At 35.7% G+C, this 17405-nt stretch overlaps 2 protein-coding genes across 2 annotated transcripts; both read right to left on the reverse strand.

Annotated features, from left to right (window-relative positions):
- Nucleotides 1–6676: 6676 nt before the first annotated feature.
- Nucleotides 6677–14948, reverse strand: LOC129283777 (uncharacterized). The gene is made up of 6 exons (XM_064114022.1): nucleotides 14555–14948; nucleotides 12782–12942; nucleotides 10713–10983; nucleotides 10117–10325; nucleotides 9017–9230; nucleotides 6677–8186 (listed from the first exon to the last, which is right to left on the reverse strand). Exons 1-4 carry the CDS (start codon nucleotides 14910–14912, stop codon nucleotides 10234–10236), a joined length of 882 nt encoding a protein of 293 aa, XP_063970092.1. The 5' UTR covers nucleotides 14913–14948; the 3' UTR covers nucleotides 6677–8186; nucleotides 9017–9230; nucleotides 10117–10233.
- LOC135157650 (BEN domain-containing protein 5-like) lies at nucleotides 8071–10176 on the reverse strand. The gene is made up of 3 exons (XM_064114032.1): nucleotides 10117–10176; nucleotides 9017–9230; nucleotides 8071–8186 (listed from the first exon to the last, which is right to left on the reverse strand). Exons 1-3 carry the CDS (start codon nucleotides 10174–10176, stop codon nucleotides 8071–8073), a joined length of 390 nt encoding a protein of 129 aa, XP_063970102.1.
- Nucleotides 14949–17405: the final 2457 nt, after the last annotated feature.

Here is a 17405-nt window from a genome sequence, read left to right on the forward strand (position 1 = left end):
CTTTTATGGTCTGAATATTAGTATCTTCTACTTGCGCTGTGTAAAAATTGATTGGTTTATAGGTAGGCCTTTATAACTATATTATTTTCTAGGTCTACCTATATACGCTCGCGCCTCGCTCTCGCATCATTGTTCAGTGATATACCTATCCTGTTCACGTTTACAAAAAAAGCTTAGAATTTCCCTTCTTTAGGTAAAAAACATTGCGCTCGCACTATTTTATTGTTGAAACATGTAACGCATTCATTGCTAACTGCAAGAAGTCCTTGACAAAAAAAAATCTTCTCACTTTTCGCAGTAATTATTTGCATACACAATTTGTTCAGGACCACAAAAATTGCCTAGAATTATCAAATTTTAGGACAAAGCACATACAATTTCAAAAACAAAATTAGTTCGCGCTTCGCGCTCGAACTATTCAGATAAGGTATGAGATTATTATATATTCATGCTGATTTTCAAGAATAAAGGTAGAGAGGTGCACTGTTAGGACTTTACCCCTTCAAATAAACATGCACAAATCAACTTCGAGCTGCCGATCGGGGAAAATATGGCAGAAACATATATGATCCGCCCCCGATCAGCGAAGGCTGGATCCGTGTCTGTATCCGATATATTATTTGTAAAGATGCCTCTACAAAGGAGCTATGGAGTTCTTTACTAAATTGTATTTCTGCTCAGACTCGTTAGAAAGGTGCAAATTGGAAACTTAAAAATGACCATGAACCCATTGCCATTTGGCCAGGGTATAGGTGCATGAACAACTTTTGTTTCTTAGCAATCGATTTATGAGTAAAGTTGATGTAATTTCTAGTCAATATCAAATTGGAAAGAATGTGTCAGGCAAGCTCGCCAACAATAGTAAAAAAAAGTTCTTATAAAATTTTACGTTGTGAAGAAAGTTTGAAAATGGTCACTCGTTTCGTGTTAGATGTCAAGTATGATTTATTGGAACGGGTAAAATGAACATTGAGCATTGTCACAGCACCTCCAGTAACAATATAGATCATCCTCCGTGGCCAGGTCCATGATTATTTCAATGCACTATATGAATTATGTTGCAATAATTTAGGCCGATAACGCAACATATTTTTTACAGCTTTTCTCTCATAAATACAGTCCGATTTACAATATCCGGATATTTATCCATTTTATAATGAGGGACGTACGTATATGTGCATGACTTGTTTGTCAAGTTAGAAACGAAAATTTGCAATAAAGTTTTGAAGGCTCCATCTTTGTCAGAACAAATTCCCAACGACGCGATCTAGCTCCCCCCCTTCTTCAGTTCTTTCTTTCTTTATCTACTAATTTCTCTCTTGCATTTTTCTTCTCGTTCTCAGTTTGTTCTTGCTTATAAATGACTTGAAAATCAGTGCTTATAATTAAATCATTGTCCCTGCAATTTTTGCACCGCGCACATGGTTCAATGTATAAAGGTCCCGTCCACCCCAGAAAGTGTTGATTTGAATCAATTAATAGAGAAAAAAATCTAACAAGCATGATTTTGAAAATTTCACCAAAACCGGATGTGAAATGAATGCAATGAAATTGTTTGAATTATACAATCTTAGAGATTTGAAAATAAGGACCAACTTGACCATTAAAATGTAATCCACAACGGTTATTCCACATATTCAGGAGAAAGTAACACTTTTTGTCACATTTCAATGAGGAGGAAATTAGATAGTCATATTTCATATACAAAAAGAGGTGTATGCCGTCATCAGTCATACAGAACAGGATGTGCATATAAATTACTGTTCTGTGAAATTATGATCATAAAAAAATCTTACATCCGATTATTATGATCATAAAATAATGATCACATACAAATTTACATCCGATTTTAATGAAATGTTCAGTGCTTGGATTTTTCTTTTTATTCAAATAAACCTTGGAATGGACTCCACCGACTCCATTGGACTTCAAGTTCGTTCAATCGATCGCTGTGCTTCCTTCATGTGGATACGAAACATATTGGACGCTTAGTAGCAGATCAAGTGACCGTTTGCCATATTTTTACACATGAATATGACCCCAACCCCCCAAAACACGTTATAAAAATCATATATTCATTCGAGTCTCAACTCTCAAGTATAATTAAGAAGCACTATAGCGTACCTACGGGGGACAGTCTGCCCCCCCCCGGCGACCTACAACCCATACAAAGGACGTATCCCTGCCCCCCCTGACGAGCTTGAAAGACCTTTTTGCCCCCCCCTGACCCTGACGAGCTTGAAGACCTTTATTGCCCCCCCCTGACGAGCTTGAAGCCCTTTTGTGTTTGCTTGTCAATTTTTTTCTAGTTCGAAATAATTTTTTGTGATTGAAGACCTTTTTTTTTGCTTGTCAATTTTTTTGGCGGACGGTTCCCCCCCCCCCCCCTGTGGAAAATCCTAGGTACGCCACTGATAAGAAGGTAAAATCTGCGCACATCGATCACTGAATGTATGAATAGAGATCTGAGAAGTGAGACAGATATTCATAACAGTATAACATTCGGTGACCCATAATATGGCGTCAGTGCCCCCCCCCCCCCATTGCCAGTTATAAAGAGAAAGGGGGAAATTGAAATATGGAGAAAAATATGACGATCGAGGCCCTAAGTATATCGACGTTACACCCAACCCACATTTCTTTTTTTTGGCAGGCCTAGTTCGTGAAATGGCCTACATCCAGTCATGGAAAAATATATACCCAGTTGTTGTGGGTCCGGACAGGTTGTGTGTCCGGACGATCAATTTTAGAAAGTCATTTGGAAAAATTTACAAGCGAAGTTTCATCAATTTTTAGTACAAAATGTTAGGAAATATTATAAAGAACAAACAAGAAAATGATTACAACTATTGAATTTAAATTTTTTGTGTAATCCAAAGACAAAAAAGAAGGCTTCAAAAATATAAAGTGTCAGGACACCCGACCCCCATCCTACTTTCAAACTGAATGTCATTATTTACATAACTTTATCCAATAATTAATTACAAGTTCATTACTATTTCCATAGGATCGCCAGTTTTCCAAAATTTGACACTGACATGCTGAGTTTTAGTTAGAGCTCGATTATCTTTGGGCAGGAGATGAGTTCATGTCCATAGGTCCATGCCCTGACAGAACACGAGAGAAGTAACAGCTTCATGGAACAACCATGAAGCTATAGCTTCATGGAACAACACAAGTACAAACCAGTGGACTGAACACCTTTTACTACTGTTTCCATGGGCCATGCATATGCGCATGGTGTAGGGCAAATGTGTTTTTGACCTCCTTAGCCTTACGTAACCTGCAGTGATTCTTCAACACAAATACACACATCCCTGCCTCGCACACACACACACACACACGCACGTATCCAGGCCTACTGTGTACTATACTGCAAACACACATAGCCAAGGCGCATACTGTACTAGTCTATAAATTCAGACACAGTTTACCCAAAGACGGTTTATATATCATTTTAGTGAGAAATCAATACATTTCCAAAACATAAACAGGATGCATAATCTTGGAATTTCCTTTGTAAAGGTTTCTTTATGTTGGTTTTATTTCCCTTTTTTCTCTTGATTCATCAGTATCATAGAACAAAAAACTTTTTCATCATTCGATCTGAAACAATTATGAGCCGAGACTAAAACGCGGGAAGCCAGAGAAGAACCCAAAAGATGTTTTTTTTTTTTCCAATTCTGTGCTAGTTGTATTCATTCTGAATTGAGTTTTATAAATTGTTCCCGTGTTATATCGGCAGTTAGAGAGCATATTTATGTGCAACAGCGTATCACATCGTGGTTCCACATATTTTTATTTTTTATATTTTTTTTTGAAATGGGGACGATCGGGTTTGTTTATCGAAGTCCCAGCCAAGGCAAAAGCAAGCTGCAAGGAAGGTAGGAAAACAGTGGTGTTGCATGTATGATGTGAATGTGCGGAACGTATACTGATTCTAATAGTAATATCGATATGCATCGAGGCTTTTTAGATCTAAATTCTGCTCTGCCGTTCATTGTAATGTGATGCAAGAACATCAGGTAAACGCAATGCATCAACGAGCTTTGTAAAACTGACTGAAAACTCAATTGTGCAGCGGACTACATTATCGTTCTCGCGTAGCACACGCACGGCAGCAGCGGTGATGCGCACTGTGGTGACCCAGAAGGAAAAACCAGTACGGCTGGACCAGTTACACCAGTAAAATTTAATTGGTAACTCTGGAAATTGGAACAAAATATACTGGTCTGCTATAAGCTGGACCAGTAATTTTTTGATGGTCAAATTTAACTGGACCAGTATAATTTTAACTGGACCAGTAACAAATATACTGGTCAAGCTAACTGGACCAGTAATAATTTTACTGGTCCAATTGAACTGGACCAGTACAAATTGTGGTGGACCAGTAATTTTACTGGTCAAATTATACTGGACCAGTACAATTTTTGCTGGACCAGTAATAATTTTACTGGTCAAATTAAACTGGACCAGTACAATTTTTGCTGGACCAGTAATAATTTTACTGGTCAAATTAAACTGGACCAGTAATAATTTTACTGGTCAAATTAAACTGGACCAGTACAATTTTTGCTGGACCAGTAATAATTTTACTGGTCAAATTAAACTGGGCCAGTACAATTTTTGCTGGACCAGTAATAATTTTACTGGTCAAATTAAACTGGACCAGTACAATTTTGGCTGGACCAGTAATAATTTTACTGGTCAAATTAAACTGGGCCAGTACAATTTTTGCTGGACCAGTAATAATTTTACTGGTCAAATTAAACTGGGCCAGTGCAATTTTTGCTGGACCAGTAATGATTTTACTGGTCAAATTATACTGGACCAGTACAATTTTCACTGGACCAATAATTTTACTGGTAATTTACTGGCGAAATCAAACTGGACCAGTACAATTTTTGCTGGACCAGTAATAATTTTACTGGTCAAATCAAACTGGACAACTGATAATTTTACTGGTCAAATTATTGGGCTTATTTTGCAACTTTCAATAGTTAGCCGGGATAGCAATTAAAAAAAAAATCAATAAACTTGAACAGGTCAGTTTTGCTGAACAAATTTAACATATGCACTATCTTAAACCTTCAAACACAAACTTTGAATAAAAATAATGGATAATTGAATCACATATATTTCACTTTTTTATTTTCCCAGGTGTTGAAATGTTGCCAATATTTAGTACATGATATAAATGCTCAATGAATACAACAGATTTACACAGGCAGTTTGAAAACAACCAGAAAAAACAAAACAAAAACGAATACAATATCTTTACATGGCTTGTTGGCAAAAATGTTTGGCACATTTGTTCATAAACAGTCATGCCAAAAGGCAGACACAATGTCTTGAAAGCAAAGAGCATATGTAAAGTTACTCGAGAAAACTTCTTTCTGACAGGAATGTATGCTATATGGCAGTCTAGAAACACTGTAAATAACTTGATAGTATATATAAACTATATAAACTAGAAAACTTATGATACACTATATACAGCGAATTTTTAATAATTGTTCAGCATCTGGGCAAGAATACAATGATAATTAAGTACTCGATTCAACTCTGGATTGATTTCTTGGTAGGGGAGAAAGGGCAGAGGTAAGGAATCATGCATTCATTTAACAATTTTGTTATCAGTCAAGAAAGAATACCTTTAATTCAAAATTAGAAAACTAGACGTACATGGCTTGTTGAAAAACTGTAAATGAAAAAAAAAATCTTGGTCCTTTGTAAGTTGAAAACACTGGAATCATTCATAATGAATGACAAAATATGGAATGAAAATGGGTATTGTAATTGCATGATTTTAGAATGCTCAATGGAGAAATATGACTTGTTGGAAAAACATTTGAACATCAATGGGGCACGTGTAACTATTTTAAATTGTAAAGAATAGCTAAACATATTAAAAGAAGTCATGATAAAAAAATCACTGAGAAAAGGTCAAATTGGCTATAGATCATATCAAGGTAAAAAAAAAGAAACACAAACACAATGTTAAAATGAAAAGAGAACAATATCTGAGTACCCTTTAACTACATCTAAAGATTGAGTGAATACCATTTTAGTGATACTGTATTATAGAAAGCTAAGAAAACAACATAGAAAAACATAAAAGCCAGGCCTGGTTATGGTTAAATCCATTATTTCATTATGGGTGAATGACTGAACTGCGCCGACTCTACTTATTGATAATTATTAAAAACATAAACAAAATAACAAGTACCATACTGCATTGGAGGTAGAGGATAGTATGAAATATAGCACACAACAAAATCTTAGCAGCTGCTTCTTACATATGAAAAAAAGGCAAGTTGGGTTTCTATTGCATTTGAGGTACAGTGGAACTTGGTATTTACAATCTACATGAACAAGGTAAACAAACTTACATTCCCATATCACTATCAGCAAATTTATTTCATTTTTTTAAAACCTTTTCTTCAGTTGTTCAGGTATTGCACATCTTTGATGTCAAAATGTGTGCTTCAAAATTTGAAGAAAAAAAAACATTTTGTAGGTCAGATCTATAGTTGCAACAAAAAATATGATTCAGCAAATATAAATTGAATTGGCCAAATATGATGAATCAATATTTATGAACGTAACAATGCAAGAGCAACTAAGGCCCTGTTTATACCAGCCTCCATGAGTCCAAAATACGCTTTTTTTTTGGGGGGGGGGGGGGGATGTAGAGGGATCATGAGGCTTAACAATAGAAGATTTGAATAGGCTAATATTAACCAAGCAAAATATTTGACCATTTCACACATGTTGGATGTCATATCACCTCTTTTGTATATTATAAAATTACAAGATGTGCCTGGAGGGTACTAAGTGTCAAACAGTAACTCCTGACTGCAATTGAATATTATACCAAACAAGCAAAATTCGTTAAAATCAAAGACATTTATCTTATTTTTGCTTTATATACAGTTCTCTTCCTAATGAAAGCTGATGATGTCACATCTATACCTTTCACTTTGCATGCTATTACATTTTAACCATTCTGATTGATTGCTGGAAGAAAGTAAAATAAAGAATGACTTCACATGGCTGTTTCTAATCAATATTTAGTTCAGAAAAATACTGTAGTTTCCATCTTTTTTTTTTATCGGCAAATTTTGATTAAATTTGACTAGTTTGTACTTTTTCAAATCACCTGAATTTTGTCAAGCTAGGACAGAACGAAGCGCAGACCAGGGATGAAGACATTACAGGGCAAGGCAACTCTGCAAATTCACTGACCAAGAATATATAAACCGAGAAATTAGAGATTTGTCAAAACATTAACGTCATGTTAAGTAATAATTGAGAGAAAAAAAAACACTGAAAATTTAATTGAAATTGGATGTAACAAGGAATTCATGACATTTTCAAAGTTTGTTTTTTACGCACAATTTCATTCTAAACTTCTCTCTCCAAACCAAATGATTTGAACATTTGACAGTTTTATCATATTGTATGAATACAGTATTTCTTTTTTCAGATTTGACATTTAACTCTTCATCGAATCACATATGGTTACAAAAATGGCAATTTCAAATGTTCAAGGCGAAATAACCCTTAAAATAAGATCATATTTCGTAGAACATAGAGATGAAATATTGAATTTCTATTTTATATCTGATTTTGATCATATTTTAATTTTCTAAGATCTAATATGTGAATATTTGAAATGCAGACTATTCGTGGTTGAAGAGTAATCCGCAACTATACTCGTGTCCAGGACTCATGTAAAATTGGAATGGAGATACTTGAATACAAATCACAATGATTATTGACCCTTTACCAAAGCTAAAGATACAGTTTTAAAGGACAAGTCCATACACCTGACAGTTTATTTGATAATAGCACAATTAAAATGTCATCAAAATAAAGAGGTAAAAATAAGAAAGTAATGACATTTGTCAAAATTTAATAAAATTTTCACAAAGCAATTAAATGTCCAACACTGAAATAGAAAGACGATAGTGTCACACACCTCTAACATTTTCAGTAACTTAAGTTTTTTCTTGTTATTGAAATCAGTTCATGTTTTTGCTAATGTTAGTGGACTTCCCTGATGAGTTATGACCTGTTCAGATCCTGAATCTTCTCTGATATGATGGCATGAAGCTTTCTCATTTCTTTTGTTAGATCCTCTCCATCAATACCTTTGTTCTTTAGGTGATGGTTGTAGCAAGCTGAAGAAAAAAGAAATTTAAAAAAATTAATGTACACATTTTAAAAACTATAGAACGCCGGTTATTTATAACTCACTAAACACAGTAAACAAGATGATGTTTGTGTTAACAAAGATCTCATTGCAATATAAGGTTTTACCTATAGATAATGGGAATAGAAAAATGCTTGGAACATGAAATTGGTAATACTTGTAGACATTGTTTATGGATAGATCAACATCTTCATATCTTGTTTTTCTAATACAAATTTGAACCCCAACCCACAAAAGTGAACACACACCAAGCTCCTCAGCCCCTAAAATTCCCATAAAATGCATGCTTAGGGGCAACCATTCTTTCTAGAGTTGACTGTCGCCCCAAGCAGTGGCCCCAAGATCTGTTCCAAACAATATTTAGGGTTATTTAGAAAATCAATATTCTAAATGTGGCAAAATATTTGCTTTTACAATACATAACTTTTTACTCCTAAAAAGTAGCCCTTAAAGTTAAAGAAATGATCCCCAAAATTCTGCAATTGCCCCTATGTTGAAAAGAAATATAGCCCCTGAAAAAATAAAATTCCTACCCTGCAATAATACTATAACCAGGAATCCAATATTTGACTCTGCTCAGTCAAATTTTTGGGGATCATAGAAATCTGTTAAACTAAAATGAAATTCAACTGAGAAGATTTAATAATATATTTCGTATTTGCATGTTCTGATGTAAGATAATGTTTTGAGTAACGTGATTATTCCTAGGCACAGGTGACGCCACACAAATAGTACTACTATTCATCTTATGGAAGGTTGACTTATGCGGAGTCTATCTGAATTTGTTATGAATCTCACCTCTCACTGCTTGCAACTTAACAGGAGTCAGGGGTGCCTTCACCTGCGCCTCCTTATTTCGGGGATTTTTGCGGCCATGAACGCTTCGATCTTTAAGGACTCCAGATCCCCAAATCATGACCGCCAACGTCTTAACAAACATCGAATGAGATCGTTGGCGGGCCAATAACTCCCACTGCTGACCTGTCAGCGAGACATTCTCTCCGAGGGAAACCTTATAAAAAAGTTAGCAAAAAAGAAGAGTTACCAAGATGTCATCATTAATTCACATCCACAATTATCTTCTTGAATTGGTATTACATAAATGTGCCAGTGTTACACTCTCATTTTCTGACAGATCAACTGAAAGCAAATTCTTCATTGTATGTGCATAAATTTCAAAAGAGATAGGTTTAACCCTAAATCTCCCGGGGTATTTTGATTCTTGTCATTCCCGAGGGGGTTATTATGGCCCCTCCCCTTAAGATCTCAGCCGCGGATTGCGCGATCACAACGAAAATTTGCATGATTGTAGAGAATGACGTAATCTACGCAGTTGCATTGGTAAATTTCACTGAATTCATATATTTTTATTTTATATGAATTAATAATGCTAATTTATTCATGAAATCATACTTTTTGCTCTGATTCACTAAATAAAGCTCCTAGAATGCTATTTTTTGGGTGATATTCTTTATAGAATTCCTAACAATTGTGAATGAAAAAAATTCTAGTACCAAGACCGATTTCTTATGTATTTGATTGTTTTTTTAATTTCTTCGTTTTTTAATTGTTTGTTTATGGAAATCGTTCCAGACTTAATTCTGATCATAAACATGAAATCACGTTTATGAGCAATTTTGGGTCTGACATGCATTTACACAATGTTGCGTCACAAATTTGGTCTCAAAATTTGCGCGAGATTTGAAAGTAAAAAGTCAGTGAGCGGCGAGGTCAAAAAATTTTGCGCAGCAGATATATTGCCAAAATTGTCGAGGGGGGGGGGGGCCATTATGCCCCAAGGAGAATTAGGGTTAACACCGAAAATCATAAGCCTACATGTATCTCCCAAATACATATCTTAACAGCAGATTTGATTTGTCTACACCATTTAAACTTACTTTTCCATCTACTGGAATGAAGAGATTCTCTTCGGTCCTTGGCTGAGTTGGTTCTGCCATGTTTTCCTGGATCAAAGCCGGGGTAGCAGTCGGGGTAGCAGTTGGGGTAGGGGTAGTTTAAGGGGCAGCCGAGTCTGCTGAAGGGGCAGCTGAGTGTAGGATGGGCGTGGAGGTAGATGGACCAGATACCGTCATCCTTGACTGTTTTGCTAGAAGAGGAAGAGAGGAGCGACAACTCATGAATATTTGCGACTTCGTTACTGCACCATTAATTGATGGAAAATGGAAGATATTCGGTGACAATAAGAATCTCATACTTGATGGCATGATCCATGCTGTACATCTGAAACACACCAGAATTTACAATGAAAAGGATGAATTTACACTGATAGTGATTTACAAGCCTGATTTTTGGTAGACATCTCTGAGATGCATTTAGCTTACCAGCATTCCCAGTATGCTCTTTACTGTGGTTATTGACACCAGTCCTCATCCATTTTCAAACTTTGATTTACATCTCTAATAAAAACATAAATCAGAACAAAGTGAAACAATCCCTTTAAAAGTGAAAAATGCTTCAAAAACAAAAGCCTTACCAAATAAATCAAGGATCTCATTTTGGAGTCTCATGTTTAGTTCAGTCACCTTCTTGACTCTTTCTCTGAGCTCCACATTCTCCTTTGTTTTGGCCTTCAATTTTGTCTTTAACGCCCCCAGTTCCGCTGCCTGTTGAGTACCGGTAGCTTTGCCTTTGGTGCCACTTGCCGCTTGAGGTAAGACCAGCGGCTTCTTATTAGCAACCAATTTCTCCATGATGGAGCTAATCTCCTTATTTCGGGATGCTACTTGCTGTTCAGCCTGTTTTTTCTGCACATTAAAGCAATTTAAAAAAAAACTATATTTGTTACATCCTACAAAATTGTTTGGACAAAGACTTTAAGAGGGTTATAGTGCCAGCATGTACTTGTACACAATTTGGAAAAAAATAATAATAATAATTTTTTATCAACATATTTATACCAAAATCAAAGGGAATCCAACCCAAATAAAAAAAACTCTGGAGGAAAAAGGAAAATCAGACACGTTGATATGTGATTGGCCGCATATATGATGTCATAGTGACATAAGGAAAGGACTACCCAACCATGTACTCCCAATACATAAAATGTATTTTTTTCTTCAAGTTTTACTTCAAATTATATTTTTCTTTCATGAGGACATGAAACAATACTACCTGGGTTACATTTAGATTGCTGCCCCAGGGGAATGGGTACTTTGGACAAATCCACACACCCTTGTCATAATTTACTTTTCAAGTTGCCAATTTGAAATCTACATAATCTTAGGTTTCTAAATTTTAAAGCAGCCATTAATTTTGAATTGCTTGTCCAATTTATTTCAAACTTTCACCATTCTACTTTATTTTCATACGTTCCATACTTCCATCACAACATTTTACGACCAAGGCTGGATTCCCCTTTAAGGATGTTAAACAGTTAAAGTGAAATCCATGTCATTTTCACCAAACTTTGCACATAGATACTTAAGAACCTGAATATTCGAAATATGCAAAAATTAACATAGGTCCATGTGCATGATTTTTTGCTGTAGAGCTTCAAAGTTCACCCAAATGGATGTTCTTAAGAATTGCGCATTCAAAAGAATTTGGCATTTTTAGACCTCGCAAGATCACTGCAATGAGTGTGAACCCATTACTCAGTCAAAATACATGAAAAAGTCATCAAATTTCGCAAGAGAGTTAATAAGTATATCGTTAGAAAGGACAATCTATTTATAGTGCTATTTGTTTGCAATTTTAAGTCTAACAGTAACAGCACTGTCCGTTCTTAAAAATGCCGTAAAAGATAACAAAAACTCAATCTCAAAAATGTGAAATTTAAATACCGGTAATAAATGCTGCACTGTACTCAAAATCCATGTAATTTTCACCAAAATTTTCAAAGTTGTAGAGGAAGGTATACATAAGAGGAGCACAAATTAAAACATAGGGGTTCATGTGCTTGTTTTCAAACTATCATTTTTATTAGAGCAAATGTGCTTTTTAAAACACAAAAAATGCGCCAAATGCGTTGTATCTCTGTGAAGAAAAAAAATAAAAAAAACACTCTAGATACCATTTATTCAAACTCGTCATATTCCTGATATTTGGCAGCACTGCAGAGTAAAGTATTTTGAAATTGTAGAGATATTTTGAAAAATGGTCCATGGAATAATTCCAGTTTTTTAGCTTCATGAAATAATGCATCGGATCTGCAGTTAGAGTGCAGATGATGAGAAAAATCAGCTCATACCCGCAGCTAATTAATCAATAATCACCTGTTCATCCACAGTGACGTCAGCGCGCAGAGTGTAAAATATATGCAGATCATGATGCGCACAAACATAACTGTGGAACGTCCTTCAGTCTTCAAGAGCTTTGATCATTTAAAGACTGGCATATCAGTCTCCCAATTATCTCTAAATGCACAAGATATATATTTCTCATCTTGCCTATTTAAAGTTGAGTCAAATCCATCTGAACTGCATTAATCTTTTTCCAAACTATATGGCTTAATATAACTAGATGATTTGTTTCTTAAGTATTTCAAGTGGGTTAATTAGAATGTAATGCATAGATGTCTTAAGTATATGTATTACTTGTTACCTTTTTTACTTGAGCAAAGTCTAATGTTCTCTTTGCGGGGCAAACTGCTGCAACACCTTCTTCATCGGAAGTTTGCTCAACACTAGTGTCAAGGAGGCGCCGCTTTCTAAACACCACTCGTGTCCCTTCTCTTATACACTTTTCCAGAGCCTCCATAGAATCTGCAAATAAATTCAGGTGTGTAATTAGTGCCTAGTCCGTACACGTACGGTTGAATACAATGTACATTGGATCCTGATGATTTCCATCTGGATCTAGTTTGATGGTCAGATCTGGTGAAGTGGGTGAACTGATTGAAAATAGCAACATACTGAAGTTTGTAAATGAAATCATAAAAAACCTGAAATGTTTTAAATTCAATTTATTTCATGATTTTCACATACCGGTATTTTTAATGAAACTGATATGAAAATGCAATTTGAATTTGCATGCAGGTTTGCTCAATTTTCTTGCTTGAATTGATTGGATTCAGCGGTTGTGGGATTAAATATCCAGTGCGCAAGATGAGTTGAAGCAGGATTTAGCATTGAGGTGAGATTCAAATTTATTGGCAAATGCAAGTATTTCTTATCGGGCACTGCTCATGATAATTGCCGCCCTCATACGTGTCATGGTGTGTGTGGGGGAATGCAATGGAAGCCCTGGCTGGCTGGCTCCATGGTGATTAAGCACATTGGTGAATAACGTAAACCTCCTCCTAGCTCCACTCATCTGAGAGTCACTTCTACTCTATTCTCAAGCTAACTTGCCAAGTTTAACTTTGACAAGAGACCAGGGTCCCGTCTTACAAAGAGTAATGATTGATCCAATCAATCTCAATATAGAATTCCATCAATGTCATATTTTTTTCCTCTATGAAATTTGCTCAAGTCCTTTGAAAACAAAGAGAAGTATACACTGTACTTAATTTTTGTCAGGAAAACATTAAATGTACATGTATGAATAGATTCTACACATCATTTTAGATGTTGATGTTGCTGGCTTGCCATATTTGATTGGATCGATCACAACTCTTTGTAAGATGGGCCCCAGACTTCAATTTAATTTCAACATTTATTTTCCAATGATAAGTCTTAATACTATTATTAATACAATTTCAAAAAATTAAAAATACAGGAGGTAGCAACTCTGTAAAATAAGCAGTGCTTGTGAAGTTGTGTAGAGTGCACATGCACTGTGACAAATATCCAGGCAATAAATACATAGTAAATCTACATTAGATACACTCAATGGCTCATTCTATGAACAAGGCCTGATATTATAACCTTATTCTCTGGTACTCCTCCCCGTGTGGTGAAATAAGGTTGGCAATGTTTGGCTTATTTTCTCTTTTTCTTTGGAGTTTGGGACAAATGCTTGATTTTCTGACACTGTCAGGTTACATTACAGCTATTCAATAACTCTGCTCAAGTAAATATGATAAAACTTTAAATTATTTTTTCTTAATTAAAAATAGAGATTGAAAAACTACTACAATTGTCTCTTGCCATATCATTTCTCACCAAGAGGGCGTACACAAAATCATGCCCAAAATTCAAGTTTTCGAGCACTTTCTCTGGTGAATACAAAAATTACTCCCAAGTTACTAATGAAAAATAAATTGCAACTGTATGGAAACTAGTATTTTGGGTCACAAAAATGATATTGTAATGATTTTTTTAAAGTGTGTGCTGTGTACAGCAGATTGGCATACCATACCATATAGATTCCACAGGCAGTATAGAATTTTGAAATGAACCCTGAGTGGGGCAGGGCTACATCATGCATACTCACGTGATAGTTTCAATATTTGGGCCTTGAAATACTGCGGCTCATCGTCATCCTCTCCCATGTCTCCCTCCATCTCAACATCGCTGTCGTCAGCATCCTCATTCGTCCATTTGATCATATATGTCTTTTCTGTGTGGTGAGTTTCTGCATCAAATCTTTTGATATCACTTAGTGGGACGATCTTCAGCTTGTTGTCATCCAAGTACCGCACGTAAGCGAACGAGTATTTGGCCATCGTCGGTGGTGCCTTTGCCTTCGGTCGAACGGTCGCAGTACTGATGCTGCTGCTGCTACTAGTACTAGTAGTACTGCAGGTAGCACTAACTTTAGAAGTAGTGCCGCTCTTCTTTGACGTCTTCATGACGATATTAACACAGCATTAACACAAATAAATAGAATAGAAAATCTACAAATCACAGACGAAAAACGTGGAAACAGGCCCCAAAAGAATCGGAAAATTGGCAATTCGTAGACGTACGTATCACTCGATGGATGCTTGAACGATTTTGAATAAAGGCGCAAATTTGGTTGAAACAGGCTCGATCGTTTTTTTGACGATACGGAATACGCTAAAAATATAAAAATAAAAATTATAGATATAAACGAATACAATAAATAATATTTATTGCCTTATAAAAAATTTTAATTTTGATATTTATCAGAATTTTAATTTATATATACATATTTAGTTTCTTATTATTTCTTTGCAAATCGTAACATCAAATTGCGAGACGAACTAAAAAAAAATCGCTGACTGCAGCAGGGGCCCGTTTCTCAACACCGTCATAAGTCTAACTTGTTGACTAAATCGGAGATAGTGAGCTACTTGTCCGCTAACCGTTTCACGAAGCCCTCTTTACCAAGATCGGGTACAACAACCTCACTAAATATTTATGACACCTCCGGACCTGTCATAACTTCTTTCTTAATGACGTAGTGGCATCACGTGGGTAAACTATGACATGCAAAAGTGCCTAGAAATTCTAACATTATAATCTTACGTAATCAATCATAGAGGTTGAAATTACATCACAAAACAAGTGGGATAATGCATTCAAAGATGGTTGTAATACAAAGAAACTATAAAAACTGTTTATGAAACGCCATAAAACCATTCATTTTGAAATAGTAAAATAATTTAATCGATAAAGATTCTACCACGTCAGGCCATCCATAACTGGACTCGTATTTTTCGTTTTCAGACCCCTATTAACATTTAGATAAATTCTATCTCTAATTTATGTATATATTTTTCAAATCGTATTTTTCGGTATCAAAGATTAAAAAAACCTTTTGTTAAAATATATTTTGATGATGATTGGAATCGTGAAAGATCGTATAATTATCATCATTTTACAAAGAAAACCATTATGGTTTACTTTCGTAAACTATTAAAATTGGATATCCCGGGGGTACCCATCTCAACGTCCACATGTGATTTCTTAGTCATGAAATAAATTATTAATAATTTCATTTTCTCAGCAATTGAATGCTCCAGTCTTCATGGTCTAAGTATGTATGATCAGATGATGTATAATTTACCTGTGCTATTATTTTGAAAAGCTGTATTTCCCAATTCATCACAATATTTGCAATTTTGTCATAATTTTTATTTTTGAAAATTATGCTATTTTGTGACTAAGGCTACGTCTCGTCTGCTCTTTTTACCGATAGTATCGATATCAAGGTATTCAAGTTAGGAAGCCTTTCGAGAAACAGGTTTAGTAAGATTGGAACTATCTCCGTGGTTGATGGATAAAGATATGACTAACTTATCCAGGTGTTGAGAAACGGGCCCCAGAATTTCTGCTGATGCAGCAGAAGTTCCGATCACCAATATAGAATATTAAACGTCGGTCTACATCTTATTAAATAATTTTTTTTTTTAAATAAAGAAACATGTATTTTTTTTTCATGGTAATAATATTTTTTTTTTTTAATTGACGCTCAAATCTTGTGAAAATAGGTAGATTTTTGAAATATAATTATAACTTTTTTGTTAGAGGTTAGAACAGAATTACGTAATGTATCCGGTTAACGTTGCGAATATGCGCACGTACGATTCAAATGCGATTCAAATACATTCATCTTGGCGCTGAAATTTTGACGTTTTGGATTTGGCAGGACCGTTTGTTGTGTGTGGCGTATTGATTTTATTTCGTTACTGAACTAGTGATTCCCTAATTCAATCGGGAGATATCATATTCCCATTTTACCTGCTGATTCTTCCATCCACCATGCCAAACAAACGAAAGTATAAGCAATACCTTGAGCCGGAATGTGCAAGTGATACTTCAATACCACGCACCACACAGTGCAGTGGCGTAGACAGGTTCGTACACCTGGGGGGGATGACTGGGCTGCCAACGGTAGTGAGGGCGCGACGCGCCCGAGCGAGGGAGCGAAGCGACCGAGCGGGGGGAGGGGGGTGTCCCCCCTCCGACGGTAGGGAGCTTTTGCAATTTTGAACTTGAAATCGTGCAATCTGATGCATACTTAATGAGGTAAAATAACACACACAAGCGCGCACGCACACACACACACACGCACACACACACACACACACACGGGTGCGCGCACCACACACATACTACGCCTTGAATGGACAGACATACATCGACAAGATCTACACACCGTGGTATACGAATACAGAATGGACTGACACATAGTATACAAATATACTTTGCCTTGAGAGTTTCTGGTTAAAACTATGGGCAAGAGGTGACTCCAGAATAATACTATTCACTGAGGGGCGCAGCCCCGAAGTGAATGGTACTATTGGAGGCACCGAGGCCCATAGCTTTAACCAGAAACTCGAAATTATGGCAGAGTATATTTGTTTTATATTTTGGAT

The sequence above is a fragment of the Lytechinus pictus genome, chromosome 19, assembly GCF_037042905.1.
Source record: "Lytechinus pictus isolate F3 Inbred chromosome 19, Lp3.0, whole genome shotgun sequence".
Classification (NCBI taxonomy): Eukaryota; Metazoa; Echinodermata; class Echinoidea; order Temnopleuroida; family Toxopneustidae; genus Lytechinus; species Lytechinus pictus.